The sequence below is a fragment of the Heptranchias perlo genome, chromosome 1, assembly GCF_035084215.1.
Source record: "Heptranchias perlo isolate sHepPer1 chromosome 1, sHepPer1.hap1, whole genome shotgun sequence".
Classification (NCBI taxonomy): Eukaryota; Metazoa; Chordata; class Chondrichthyes; order Hexanchiformes; family Hexanchidae; genus Heptranchias; species Heptranchias perlo.
This window is the reverse complement of record NC_090325.1, coordinates 55,512,934-55,528,516: the sequence shown is the minus strand read 5'-3', so window position 1 is coordinate 55,528,516 and position 15,583 is coordinate 55,512,934. Positions and strand designations below refer to the sequence as shown.

Below are 15,583 nucleotides of genomic sequence, written 5' to 3'. Positions count from 1 at the left end.
CCTGGAACTCCCGACCTAACAGCACTGTGGGAGAACCTTCACCACACGGACTACAGCGGTTCAAGATGGCGGCTCATCACCACCTTCTCAAGGGCAATTAGGGATGTGCAATAAATGCTGGCCTTGCCAGCGACGCCCACATCCCATGTAAGCTTCTGTCGACACTTTACAAGGCAAATGACGGGTGAGAGGATGGAGGTAGGGCTGGGGTCAGGGGCCAGGATTGGGGCCTCCCTAAACCCAGAGCCCCAGCTCCCAGCCAAGGATGGGGACGCCAGGGGGTGTAGGGGAAAGCCTGGGTCTCTGCCAAATGTGAGCGGCCATCCCAGTTGACAGACGCAAAGAAGAGGCGGGCACCAAAGAAGCACCCCAAGTGGCATTTGCACCCAATGTGAATTAGATGCCCTCGCACTGTCCCCCACAAACTGCAACAGGGGTCAGTGTTGGAGGACACCAGGAGGGGGTGCAATCCCATCAATGCTGCTGCGATCACAGCCCATTATATTTCGGGAAAATATTTTTAATATTTTTAAAGTTCAGGGAATGAGTATTACCTCAAGCTGGTATTTGCCTGTCTCTGCTTGTTGGGTTATATGTGGCTGTGCCTGTCCAACTCTTATCCGAATACAATTCAAGGTTCTGCGAGGATAAACGGACTACAGAAGGAACATAGGAACAGGAGTAGGCCATTCAGCCCCTCGTGCCTGCTCTGCCATTTGATAAGATCATGGCTGATCTGTGATCTAACTCCATACACCTGCCTTTAGCCCATATCCCTTAATACCTTTGGTTGCCAAAAAGCTATCTATCTCAGATTTAAATTTAGCAATTGAGCTAGTATCAATTGCCGTTTGCGGAAGAGAGTTCCAAACTTCTACCTCCCTTTGTGTGTAGAAATGTTTTCTAATCTCGCTCCTGAAAGGTCTGGCTCTAATTTTTAGACTGTGCTCCCTACTCCTAGAATCCCCAACCAGCCGAAATAGTTTCTCTCTATTCACCCTATCATTTCCCCTTAATATCTTATAAACTTCGATCAGATCACCCCTTAACCTTTGAAACTGTAGAGAATACAACCCCAATTTGTGTAATCGCTCCTCGTAACTTAACTCTTGAAGTCCGGGTATCATTCTAGTAAACCTACGCTGCACTCCCTCCAAGGCCAATATGTCCTTCCGAAGGTGCGGCGCCCAGAACTGCTCACAGTACTCCAGGTGCGGTCTAACCAGGGTTTTGTATAGCTGCAGCATAACTTCTGCCCCCTTGTACTCCAGTCCTCCAGATATAAAGGCCAGCATTCCATTAGCCTTATTGATTATTTTCTGCACCTGTTCATGACACTTCAATGATCTATGTACCTGTACCCCTAAGTCCCTTTGGACATCCACTGTTTTTAACTTTTTACCATTTAGAAAGTACCCTGTTCTATCCTTTTTTGATCCAAAGTGGATGACCTCCAACTTGTCTACATTGAATTCCATTTGCCACAATTTTGCCCATTCACCTAATCTATCAATATCGCTTTGTAATTTTATGTTTTCATCTACACTGCTTACAATGCCACCAATCTTTGTGTCATCGGCAAACTTAGATATGAGACTTTCTATGCCTTCATCTAAGTCGTTAATAAATATTGTGAATAATTGAGGCCCCAAGACAGATCCCTGCAGGATTCTACTAGTCACATCCTGCCAATGTGAGTACCTACCCATTATCCCTACTCTCTGTCGCCTTTCGCTCAGCCAATTTCCTAACCAAGTCCGTACTTTTCCCTCGATTCCATGGGCTTCTATCTTAGCTAACAGTCTCTTATGTGGGACTTTATCAAATGCCTTCTGGAAGCCCATATAAATAACATCCATTGACATTCCCCTGTCCACTACTTTAGTCACCTCTTCAAAAAATTCAATCAGGTTTGTCAGGCACGACCTACCTTTCACAAATCCAAGCTGGCTCTCTCTGATTAACTGAAAATTCTCGAGGTGTTCAGTCACCTTATCCTTAATTATAGACTCCAGCATTTTCCCCACAACAGATGTTAGGCTAACTGGTCTATAATTCCCCGGTTTCCCTCTCTCTCCTTTCTTAAAAAGCAGAGTGACATGTGCAATTTTCCAACCTAGAGGGACAGTTCCTGAATCTAGAGAACTTTGGAAGATTATAGTTAGGGCATTTGCAATGTGCTCACCTACTTCCTTTAAAACCCTGGGATGGAAACCATCTGGTCCTGGGGATTTGTCACTCTTTAGTGCTATTATTTTCTTCATTACTGTTGCTTTACTTATGTTAGTTTTATCGAGTCCTTATCGCTGCTTCTACCAGATACCTTCTGTACTGAGGTTACATTTCGGAAATGACTAGAAGTGGTTATTGGGAAAAAATTTAATTTAGGAGTAATTTTAACCTAACCTGCCTAACGGGAACAGATCGGCAGTACCCTTTACACCCCACCCCATTTTACTTTCCATTGAAGTAATTAAAGAGTGCGTTCACAAAGAACTTTCCACTCCTGCGTGTTCCAGCTCCACTGAGAAATTGGTAGGGTGGGAAAGTGGAGGGTGAACCCCTAGCTCAATATATCTTTATACTAATGTCACAGACTATTATCTAAATGATCCTATTTTGAGGGGGGTGCAAGAGCAGAGGGACCTGGGGGTGCATATTCACAAATCTTTGAAGGTAGCAGGGCAAATTGATAAGGCTAGGGAGAGAGCGGGAATATGGTACTGAGATAGAGGATCAGCCATGATCATATTGAATGGCGGAGCAGGCTCGAAGGGCCGAATGGCCTACTCCTGCTCCTATTTTCTATGTTTCTATGAATTTTTAAAAAAGGAATCTATCTAGCTCAGCCTTAAAAATATTCAATGACCCTGCCTCCACCGTTCTCTGGGGAAGGGAGTTCCACAGACTCATTCTCCTCATCTCCGTCTTAAATGGGAGACCCCTTATTTTTAAACTGTGGCCCCTAGTTCTAGTCTCTCCCACAAGGGGAGACATGCTCTCAGCATCTACCTCTTCTAGTCTTTCTGGTGTAATGCTTTGGAGTCTCAAAGTTCAGACAACCTATGGACTGTGTATATCTTCGCGTCATGCAGCCCATTTTTAAGGGTAGGGTTAATAGAAAATATTTCTTAAGTGATATGATGGACCAGTTGATGCATTAACAGGAGCTATGTAGAAATCTATTTCTTTTTTTATTATTTTACAATGATCCCCAATATCAACATGTGAATTAAAATTGTAAAAAAAACAGTAAAAATTGTGACTTGACAGGTGTGAAAGCTGGGAGGGCAAATAAATGATCCCACCCCTTAATGAAAAGGTGTAGGGAAATTTTTAAAAATCCAGAGAACGGCAAGGAAAACATATGTACTATTCTTTGAGATTACAGCATCTGGGGCAGTGACCTGGAAACCAGGACATTACTTTGATCTGGGTTACTGTTCCTGGACCAGTCAGTACAGAAATTAATTTTTGACTATTGAAGTGGATTGAAGTAAAATTTCAAACATTTCTGCTCATAATGTTCTGTCATCCACATCTGATGCAAACCGGTTTCTGACAAAGTCACATGCTGAACAGTAGGTGAACCAAACAATCAGGGCAGTCCCAGGTTCAAGCTGAGCAAACTGATGTAGGGTGCTCAGCAAACTTAGTTCAGATCGGGAGATGCTATGAATATTACAATTAGCCATAATGCCCTTGGGTTGGGGGCAGATTGGAAAGTGGAAAAATTTGACCAGGGATCCCTTTCCTGATTATTATCCAGTGATCCCTGCTGGAAAAGCACATGTGAGGATGTTGGGTGAGGATAGGATCGGGCTCCACTGTGGTGCCCTTTAGATTCCTAACACTCACTGCCTAGGCTCATAGATGAATAATGCCCAGAGGTACTAGAGGGCAACTGAAACCCATAAGATGATACCCCAGCAAGGAGTCCCAGCCTTCGAGAGGAGGCGGGGAGGGGAAAAATTGTTGGAATGAGGTCACTTGCTAATCTGAATGCTGTGAGAACTATTTTCAATATTTTGGTAATATAACATTAGAATAAATTCTCACTTTCGTGCAAGTCTTCATCAACTGTTTTATACCCCATTTGCCTTGCAGTATGGAAAGAACCTATAATATAGATGACATAGCACCAAGTGTCAGAGGAGGCACTATAAATCTACTCCTGAGAGGACTTCATTGGGTGGCTCCAACAGCAAAGTGATGTTATCAAAGGCAAAGATTAGCTGTCACTCATATCAGATCTGTCATTTTGATTTTGGCCATGGGCAGGCTCAAATATCATCTGGGATGTTCTGGACTAGAAAGAGAAAGTTGTCAACTGCACAAATTGTATGTATTCACAGTTATTCTCCTTTTGTCAATTCTACCCTGCGTATAAATGAGGTGCTTCTCACAGTAACAAGAACTGACACAATTACAGAACTATTTCCACTGGAAGAGGTCCATAATATAAAAGGGGAACAACAGAGTCAGAAGCAATAACCTCAAAAACAAGAGATGTAACTGACAACGACGTGGACAGTCAACATCATCTGATTTGCACCTTGACACCTTTCATTTCCTTTGAAATTTTTACACACCTAAGCATTATTGCTGCCTTCTAAAAGTGTAAACAATTTTACAACACCAAGTTATAGTCCAGCAATTTTATTTTAAATTCACAAGCTTTCGGAGATTTTCTCCTTCCTCAGGCAAATGTTCTAAAAGTGTGTTTAAAATAAATGCAATAAAGAGAAAAACAAGGGTAAATTTTTCAAAGTGAGGCTCCCAGTTTGCAGCCTCGATAAACAGTAGCAGGAATCAGAGAATAGGGCTGCTGGTTCATAACTCCTCCAATATTCCAGTCATTAAAATCAGTAGCCATAAAATCAGGAGTGCCATGAACTGGACATATTGAGCTCTGCAACTGGTTCTCCGATCCCCAGTCCCGTTAAGTAAAGCTCCACACCAAGAGCAGATCCTTGTATAAATTTTGCACAGTAAGACTATAAACACAACTTTAAAATAAAATGTAAAATTATGTCCACAGCACTCTTCAGAATGTAAGGGGCAATTTGGTCACTATATTTTCCAATATTCCATGCAAGTCTGCCAGAAATTCCTCCCAATATTTCTCTTGCACGCTGACAGAGATTTAGTGCTATTTTGAAGTATACATCCTAAGCAAACGAAGAAAACGACTTTATAGTTTTGATGCACAAGGCTTGCCATTTCTTTTGAACTCTAAAAACGTGTAGAACAATTTTAAGAAGTCTTCCCCATTGGGCTGAGGCAGTGCCAGAGCTTTACTACGCAACACGCAGAATCAATTTTTCTTTGTCTCTTTAAATGACCAGAAAACTTCAGTCCCTTGATGACGTTAAGCAGGTCACTTCCTTATAAAACACTTCATTCCACACTCATTTTACTGAAAGGCAAATAAAGCCCAAGACAATAATTGAACATATTCAATCTAATAAAAACTAAACCCTCCCTAAATGTTTTGAGCGCTACAACTTGCTCAGAATAGGACCCAACATTAATTTTTAGCAAAACAAAGTTTTGTCAGGATTTCCTTACTTTGAACCTATTTTCATACACATCTTTTTATTCTATGGTTTACTTATATTGCTGTTAACCACAACAACCTAAATTTCCACTCTTTCCCACTGTTCATACAGACACTTTTATTTATTTTATTCAGTACTCTTTGCAAACTGCCGATTCCGTTCAGGAAAAGATACATTAAAGTTTTCCCATAGGCCAATTTTTAATGTCATAGTGTCAATAGAGGTCAACAGTTCTGCAGCAATCACATGAGTATGATGTCAGTTAGGAAAGCACAGAGAGAATTAGGTAGCTGACCTACAACAAATGACTTAGCACTGGGAAAACAGTAAACATTTATGACCAATAAACAGCCCACGTGTAAACACATAAAGCCTTTTAATAAAAGGATAGTTGTCAAGTTAGTATTATTTGTAATTTCCTGAATCAATGGACAGCAACTGGTCAGAAGAGTGTTTATTCACAATGATGTGTAGCTGAGTTAGTTACATGCCTGGGATCTGAGGTCGATAGCATATTAACGGTTCAGTTGTGTTTACATGTAACAGATTACAGTAGCAACAGCAATTTGTTGAATTTAAGTAATCACTTTTGCCAAAGAGCTAATCCAGAATCCTGTCAATTAATACTAACTCTATGTCTTCACACATACACACTTGAGTTGTTCCATCAAAAATACACATGAAAAGCATTAAAAAAGCATTTTAAAAATCCAGTTTACCATATCCCCACACATCTATAATGTTGGTACTTTTAGCTTTTATAATTATATTCTCCCTTTTTAGTTCCTGCCATTTTACAGCCTTCCTTCCCAGCTGCACAATCACACTTAACTGGCAAGTTCTCCTGTGCTGAATTCTACAAGTCACATTTTATTTTTTAAAGGTAATAGTAGTTCTGCCAACAGTGCCACAATGCTACCCAATAGTTCTAACTAGAAAATTGGCTTACATGAAGAGAACTTGCCCAAATTAGACAAACGTCAGACAAGGCTGTGAATTGAACTAGTAACCTTCTAATTTGACTCCAATACACTATCACTGTCGTTATTGCTACTAGGCTTTTATTTTTTTCTTTATTTTCTTCCATTCTCCATCGCCCAGTCATTCCAAAGTGTATGACAGGATGCAGGCTTCCACACAACATCCAATCCCATCCAAATCCAAAGTTACTCTGCAACTTTGCAAATAGGGGATGCATTGCTCTTTGGTAAATAAAGAGGGCCTTTTTACTTTCAGCAAAGAACTTCCTAAACTTGTCACCATACATTTATGGATGTTGAGTCCAGGAATAAGTATGACAGCCATTAGATCTCTTTAAAAGTCTGTATTTTAAAGGTGGTCCAATAACTCCAATGATAGAACACTGATCTCGCAACCAGGCCCCAGCTTCAATAGGTTTGGTAGCTATTTATTGTGCTGAGCAAGTTTCAGCACAACACTAGAGCACTGCATGGCAGAATAATACTGTCACTCTCTCATAGGGGAAGTACAAAATGGTTCAGTATCACCCTTCAAAGCCAATATTGGCTAGTGGAAGTGTAGCACTAATAGTGGTCAGGAAGAATTTCACGCTCTCGTTTGAAGCGGAGGAGGAACCATGCAGTTGCGATCAAGAAAGCAAATTATGGAAGATTGTTTACGAAAAAATGTTGACCTGAAACTCTGTACAAAATGGATACACTCAAACCTAAGCCTGATCACATCTGCTGATTCACATTTACATGTGTTAATGGGAGCAGGTTACTTTATCCAAATTACAATCTTAGTAGTGTAAAAATACCCAAACTGCTGTGCCAATCTGCCCAATTTTGCCTACATGACAAAGTTCTTATTTCAGAAGGATAGTAAAGAAAGTAAGTAGAGAAAGTCTAAAAGAACCTCCACTGAAAATGTAACTGCTACCAACCTGATAACATCATTCTCAGCATTGCATTATCAATGCAGGCTATCCTGTCATAACAAGTCTGCCAGATCAAAAGCTCAAGAACAGCCATCTGCTACTCCATGAGGGATAGATTTAAGGCAGGTGAATTTTGACACTAGTCTGACCATCTTCTTTAATAAATGCCCTCTGATAAGAAATATCATGAAGCATGAACCACTGCTATCCATCCAAAGATATATATATAAATTTCATAGAGGTCTTCACAATTTAATATGTATTCCTGCCAACAAGTTGATCACAATCACAATGGAGTTAACCATATGAGTGGAATAACTAAAATAGTCACAGAGATTCCACCAAAATTTTAGGTCAACAGTGTATCCTAACAAGTATAACCTAAGTATCACTATTTCAGAACCACAGTAGAAATATCAATGCAACCAACACGAAGTGCACATTTTGTATTAGACTTGTGTTTAGACAAGCTCGCTTTCACCTGGTGAATTTATTGGCCCATTTCTCCCTCACTAGGGCTCACCCATTAACCTTCCTATCATCTTTCTGCATGGTATGAGTATATTTCCCATCTTTAGCACCTCGCTATCTTTACTATGGAGCAGAGATGCAACCAAGAATAAAGAAAGAGTGGAGTGAGAAATAACAGAGGCAATTTGGGGATTTAGAGTGTGGCCAGAATACAAAGAAATAACCCATGCCAAAATATGAGGGATGAAAGAAGAAAAACACATCAATCTCACCACCCCTCCCCCAATGGTTGCATCAATATGATGGAATATATTTTCCTTCAATCACTAGTATAAGTAAAACATAAACTGATGAGTATAAAACAAGGGAATCTGTTTTAAAGTTGTACTGACTTTCTCATTCACATTAACAACCAGAAGAAAATATAAACCTATGTGCCCCATACCTTACCATGATCCCACATTCCTCTTCTTCTATCATAGTGATTTCTGGATCTATCTATATTTTCTGCCGTATCCATCTCAATTTCAAACTCTTGGTTCTCCTTTTTCCTGCTGATCTTTTTCTTAGTCTCAAATTCTTCCAAATTCCCAGACAGAAAACATGCCAGTTTACCAAATTGACAATGCAATCACCCTTCTCCCCACCATGATGCTGCAGTACCACAGTGCTATGGTCTGCCATGCAACAGAGCCTATTTTATGGTCCTAAGTGGCCTTAACTGCATCATACTGAGAAAAAGATTTAAAACGTATTTGAACTGAAATGTTTGGGATTTTATCCCACTTATTATTGGAGGGGGGAGGAAGGAACTTGGCTGTAGTACAGAGAATACTCTGACAATGGATTTTTGTGCTCATCCAAAACTCTGCTGCCCGCATCCTGACTCCCTCCAAGTCCCGTTCACCCATCACCCCAGTGCTCGCTGACCTACATTGGCTCCCAGCAACACCTTGATTTAAAAATTCTCATCCTCGTTTTCAAATCGCTCCATTGCCTCGCCTCTCCCTATCTCTGTAACCTCTTCCAGCCCTACAACCCTCCGAGATCTCTACGCTCCTCCAATCCTGGCCTCTTGTGCATCCCCAATTTTAATCGCTCCATTATTGGTGGCCGTGCCTTCAGCTGCCTAGGCCCTAAACCTCTCCACCTCTCTCTCCTCCTTTCAGACGCTCCTTTAAACCTACCTCTTTGACCAAGCTTTCAGTCACCTGCCCTAATATCGCCTTATGTGGCTCGGTGTCAAATTTTGTTTAATAATACTCCCGTGAAGTGCCTCGGAGCGTTTTACTACGTTAACGACGCTAAAGAAATGCAAGTTATTGTTGTTGTTGTTAAGGCAAAGGGAATTAGTGCAGCAGAATGTAACATTTCCCATTGAGAGCAGCCAATCTGAGCATCAAGCACCCACAGATCATGTATAACAGAGTTAGATGCATGGTAAAGCTCCCTCCGTTCTGTCCAAACAATATGCCTCAGTGCAAAGTTCAGAAAACAAACCCTTACTTTAGCAGTGTGATATATTAATTTTCCACCATAGTCATCCTGTGGCCTCATTGAGTGTGGACTGCTGATCTTAATGCTAAATCAGTGCAGCTTTGTACTGCGGGTCTTATGACTATTAGGATTGGGTTAAAGCTGCCCAAACTCATTACATATAAATTGCTTAGAGCCAGTAGGGAAAGGAATCTCTTCCTATCAGTTTGGGCTACATTTGAACCCATGTCCCAGAGGTGAAAGCACAGTGGATAACCATTACTTGACATCGAAGAATATTAAGTCAGAGAAGAAAACAAAACTTTCAAGAGTTATCTGGCCTTTCTCATTCTTGAATAAGCATCCAAGTTACTACTGTACAGCATTAAGTGTTCAATCTTAAAAACTTATGTTTTATCTTTCAAAAGGAGCTGCAAAACAGGTTCTGTACCAAATGCCAATGTCACCATTTCACTGTAAAAGCTTAAGTTAGGTACATGTACAAAATTCTTGAGCTCCTTGCCTCCTCCACCTTGACTGTCTTGGCACCGACTAGAAACTTTTCTTTTTCAATAACAATTATTACTACGATGTCTTTACTGAACATTATCCAGGAGAGGGTTACAAAAATGTATTTTGTGAATCTTACCTCAGATATCTTAAAAAGAAAAAAAACTTTAACTGCCTATGCCATTTTATTTTTCCAGTCTCAAACAATTGTCCTATCTATCAAGAAATTAGTGCCCATCAGCCAACTTTCAATATCATGTTCAGAGTGAAGCAGTGCTCCAATATGACAGGATAGTGCTATGATGCTCAATGCCCAGACCAGCAACTCCAAATTTATTGCCAACCTAAAATAACAGTGATATACCACCTTCCTAACAAATAGTCTTTTTAGATTTTTTTATATATCAGGACTGCATGTTGATATACCTGTAATCAAAATTTTAACTTCAGTTTAGCACTCAGTTCTATGCCAAAATGAGGAAGCATGCTGCATTTATTTATGAGCATTGTAGCACACGGGAATAGGCTAATAACCGCAAACATCTTGATACAAGGGACAGTAATTTGAAACCTGATAAATAAATTAACTAGGAATAAGTTTCACCTTTTGTAAGCTAATGAACTGCAACAAACTGATATAATGGTTTTCAAAACTATTCTTGTCAGCCTTCCCTGGAACATTTGCAACAAGTTTCAATGAGTTTGTCAAAACCACCCAATGTTTTATTTCAAATGTTAATCCATCAAATATGTCATGCTGGAAATAAGTTTTTTAAAAAATATTAAAAATAATGTGTAAGGACTTCAAACAGAATTAAGTAAATTATATCCCATTTCCCCAACATGCCAAAGAACTGGATTTTTACAATCTGCCCTGACCAGCACAGACTGGTTCCAATTACTTCCATTGCGCTGTGAGCCAAGACACAATCTTGATAGTAAAACATTCAGCAATAGGAAGGGGGTGGGGTGCGAGGCCGTGGACTCGCATTTAAAGGGGAAGTGCTCTATTAAATGTATTCTTCATGTATTTATGACGATAGCTTGAGGCTTTCCATTTCCACAATTCCCTTATGTCAAGATCCTAAAAGGTCCAATACAATATAGCTTGGCTGGGAACTATAACTTTTAAGCGTTTCACCACAAATGCATTTTAACCACAGAATGGAGCCTTTAAGAAGGGTCAGTATTATTTTCATCCTTTGCAAAGCTGAGTAATACAGTAAACCACTTCCAGTCTATAAAAACATTGCTATTCAAACTCTGATTTCCCCAGTGTCCTCTTGGATTTTAAGGTCTAACTCTGTATATCGCAGAAGACAATACTGATTAATCAGAGTCTCCTTAATCACATGCAGAAAAACTACATGTGCAAATAAAATCTTTATAAAACTGCATATTATCACACAGATTGACATTGCACTCGATCAAGAATTTTTGTTTCTACTGTATTGTGGAATACAAATTAAACAGTGATATTGTACTGCCCCAGTGAAGCAGGTAAAAATTCAAAGGTGAAGTCATACAAGGACTCCAGAATGACTCCGGTATGGTTCACTCCAGGTATCACCAAGATAATCAGCAGCGCTGCCTGTTTACACTATAGACACAGCAGGGCATCTTTGATCACTGATAACAGAGCAATGATGGACAGACACCAGAAGAGTGATGCCAGGCATAACTAACGTCACCTTGTTAGTGTCTTATGTTGCCGGGCAATACCAATATTTTCAAACATACAGAGACATTCTGAATAAAGACTTGTGCTGTGCCTCCTAAAAATGGAGCTCTGTGCAAGTGTGCAATACAGTAATAATTACACTAGCAATTCGACTCCAGGAGTGGAATTCATATTAAATGTGGGTTCAATGCAAACGATAATTTCACGAAACGCTCCTAAACTGAAGTATGAATACTAACCCAGGTGTTTGGGGAGGCAATGCTCCATTGGTGAAGGGTAGCCAATTTCCAACTGAGAACTTAACATTTGTCAAGTGATCACCATCACTGTGGGGGACAGAAGTAGTATCATAACCCATTCTCCCATGCCTATGGCCCTGTGTACAGTTTGTTTCAGCAATATCAAGATTTACTCCACCACAAATTAACATTTAAAATGTTGTTACCTGCTCTATTTCTAATTCAGAATGAATACTTACTTTATCTGGTTTAAAAACACAACTATTGAACAACTGAGTCCCCCGAATAAAGGCGCACTGACATCTGCACTGAAGCCATTTGCATCTAATTTTTTCACACCCGTTATATAAATACATTTTCAAATGATTAGGATGAATACAGCATTGACTGGCAAATGACTGACTTTAAAGAAATCAGACGATATCTGAAACAGTAATAGGGGCCATCGCAAATAGTTAATGAAAACGCACTTGTGTATTGTAAATACGTTTATCTCAATCAAAAAGCACGCAAAATGATTACGTGTAAATGTAAGAGCGTCTCTAGCCACCTGATTCCCATTGCTCCTTTCCCCCTCTGCAGCCATAACAAGAGGTATCAACCATCTTGTAAAAACATGTTTATCGCCTATCAAAATACAAGCCAGGATGCAGTGTAAACACAAAAGGAAGTTGGATAGTTGTGAGCTTCTTACCTTCTTTTTCTTTTCATCTTCTTTTGATACCTTGTTACTTTTGCTCAATCTGCAGTTTCTCTGGTCCCCTGGCTGCTTGATGGTGATCTTGATCTCCGGGGGGCAGATGTAATTCTCCAGGTTCTTGGGAGGTTTCTTGGGCCGTTTGGTGGTCTGGATCTTGAGTTTCAGGCTGCCGTCTGTGAAGTTCGCCTCCTTGATGGAAAACTCGTGTTCCTCCAGGCCGTCTCCCTGCATTGATTTATCGCTGTCTGTGTTGGAGTTGGAGTCCTGGCTACCACAGGCGCTCTCCTCGTCGTCCTGGTCCTGCCTTCCCCCGTTCATCTGGCTCCCAGACGACTGCATCAAAGCTCCAGGAGAGACTGCGGACTTGGCACTGCAGCCAGCCGACTTGAAGTCCCCATCAGCCGGCTTCTGCCTGCAGCCCATTGCCGCCTCCCTCTGCTCCATCCCAACGTACGTGAGAGGCACAAAGACTGTGGAGAGCACGAATTCAGCACTTTTCAGTGTCCTCCGTTACTCCAAAGTAATCCGATCTCCCAAATAAAACAAAAACTGCAATCTGGAAACAAAAAAAAGATACAAAGTAGATCTTAACAACAAACATCAAGAAACGATACTAACTTCAATCTTATTGGCTTAAAATGCCACTTCTTCTGACTTATTCACGATCAGTGTAAATAAATAAAATAAGGCACATACCAGTAATTTATTAAGTTGTCCAAATAATTCAAGCAAAGACCTTTATTACTTAAAACGACTCCAGTCTCTTCCCCCCCCCCCCCCCCCAACCAGTGAATTTTCAACTACCATACAGACTCCTGTTAAAATAATGGGCGCATTTTGTATTTCGATCTGTACGCCTTTATTTACCATATAATACAATGTTCGACATTTTCCCAGACAGCCACAGCAAAAAAAAAGTTAAACGTTAGTCATATTCCCAAAAACAAAATTCCTACGAAAAAGGGATTCATGTCCCCTCGAACCAGTCCAACAGCCACGTTACGGGCTCCTGTCAAATGAATCCACTTTCCTCTACCTCGATCGTATCATTTTATTTTTAAATCCACCTTCAGTAATCCAGTAGCCTTTTAGATGTCGACAATGTCGGATCTGTCATGTTGAAGTTGGTTGCTTTTTATTATTTTATTTTATTTTTGGGTTAAAAAAATTTTTTGCAGCGTCCAAACGCCCCGGCTCTGCACCCTCGGTAAAAGCGCTGAGATACAATGTGTCGAGGTTGAAAACTGCAGCTGCTGGAATCCGATGCTAGAGGCTCTCGAGCTCCACTCCAATCCGACCAAAAAGACGGACTTTTTTTTTAAACAACCAAATTGCACCATCAACTCCTTCTCACTAAACACGTACACATTTTTCCCCCTTAAGACAATAATTTAAATCAGCAAACCCCCCCCCCCCAATATAAAAATCACCAATTGCCACTTACTAACCCATATCCAGCGCCGATAACCTGTGATCTCAACTACTCCCAAACCTCCCGAGGTCCTGAAAATGGCATGATCTGATCTGTCAACTCGAGCAGCAAACGAGAGGGAGGGAGAGGGAGAGAGAGAGAGGGAGAGAGAGAGGGAGAGAGAGAGCAAGTCCAACTCTCGGCTCGGATCCGAAGAGGGAGGAAAAATGGCGCCTCGAGTGCTCTTAGGTATTGGTCTTTAGAGGAAGGTTCGATCTGCAAATAAGCCGGGCTCCCCGATCAATCTGCTTGGGGTTTTTTTTTTTGGAAGGGGTTACTGGGGGAATGAAAGCACTTGTCGATGCAAGCGGCTGTAGCTGCTGCTTGCTGCTGCGGAGCTCCGCAGTTTGCAGAGAGGGAGGGGAACGGGCGATCACAGCGCACGGCAGTGATTGTTACAGGAACGGGCCTCCTCCAATGCTAATTCCGAGCTCAGCCTGAGCCTGTGCCTCTCACCACACAGCGCCTGCCTCTGCTCGTTACCTGCCTGTTGCCACATGGGGGAGGGGATAGGGGGTGAGCTGCACTCAGTCTTAACCCGGCCCTTACAACATTCGTGTCACATTTGGGAGGGGGGGGGGGGGAACTTGTATCATCTCTGCTTACCCTCAATTGCATTTCAGTGCGCTCAGAATTGTGTCTGTTTATATTTTTTAATGTGTTCCTAGTTGTTAGTGTGATTTACTCCACAGGCAGCAGTTCACTCGGGCTGTATTTTGTTTTATTTTCCCGGGGTTTGCACACACTGCTCCTCTTTGCTTTCTGTGCCATCCTCTGTGCGTGTCCCGGGAACCCCCTCCTCCCCGGGGCCGCGTGCTACTGACGTCAGCCCCTTAAGGTAGCGGCACCGCTGCATATTCACCCGCTGTGGGGCGGCAAGTTCATAGGTTTAGAATTACCCGTTCCCAACCCCTACCTCTCTGTGTATTCGGGCAATCAGCAAATGCGTATTGAAATCAAATGTAATGCATCAATGTAATGCTTTAGGATCAATCAAAAGGATGTCTATGTAGATTTTCAACTGGGCGAGTTATAAAAAGTGCACATCTTTCATGATGCTAGTTCTGGTATATTATAGTGAGGTGCAACCTTACCGAATGATCGAGCTGGGCAATCCAGTGGCAAAAAATCATTAATACATGGTTCTGATTCAGGAGATATCCTTTACTGACACTTTATCCCAACTTTCCCAGAACAGCAAGTTCGGTATGACAACTTTCTTATATCTCCAATGCCAATCCTCCAGAATTGTCCCAGAATCTCCAGGAATTAAAGATTAATCTCCTTAAGACTGCTGCGAGCAACCCAGGAGAAAAATCACAGGGACATTAAAGAAATGTTTTTTTCATTTTCTTTGAACACTTTCATTTATTAGTTATAAAATATTGGATATGGAAAAAAGACTGTTTGACTGGGCAGTTGGAGGTGAGAGTCATGTGATAAAAACTCCAGGAATACATCCAACCAGAGTTAGCAACCCTTATCCACATGAGTCACACACTAGCATTCCTGTGTGAGACATGTGTATCATGGGGTCTCATAAACACTTACACTGTGGTAGATCTTATCCATCT

The 15,583-nt window shown here is 41.2% G+C and overlaps 1 protein-coding gene across 3 annotated transcripts in view; it reads right to left on the bottom strand.

Annotated features, from left to right (window-relative positions):
• The window catches only part of setbp1 (SET binding protein 1), a 291,473-nt gene extending 277,078 nt beyond the window's left edge, over positions 1-14,395 (bottom strand). Inside the window, exons 1-2 of one of the 3 annotated variants that reach the window (XM_067985270.1) lie at positions 13,983-14,395; positions 12,533-13,094 (exon numbers count right to left, since the gene is read on the bottom strand). In XM_067985270.1, coding sequence (XP_067841371.1) covers positions 12,533-12,982 — 450 coding nt within the window. In that variant the 5' untranslated portion in view covers positions 12,983-13,094; positions 13,983-14,395. Of the gene's footprint in view, positions 1-12,532; positions 13,095-13,605; positions 13,688-13,982 lie in introns of those variants that run through there. The other 2 variants (XM_067985278.1, XM_067985285.1) reach the window with 2 other exon arrangements.
• Between the last annotated feature and the right edge of the window lie 1,188 nt (positions 14,396-15,583).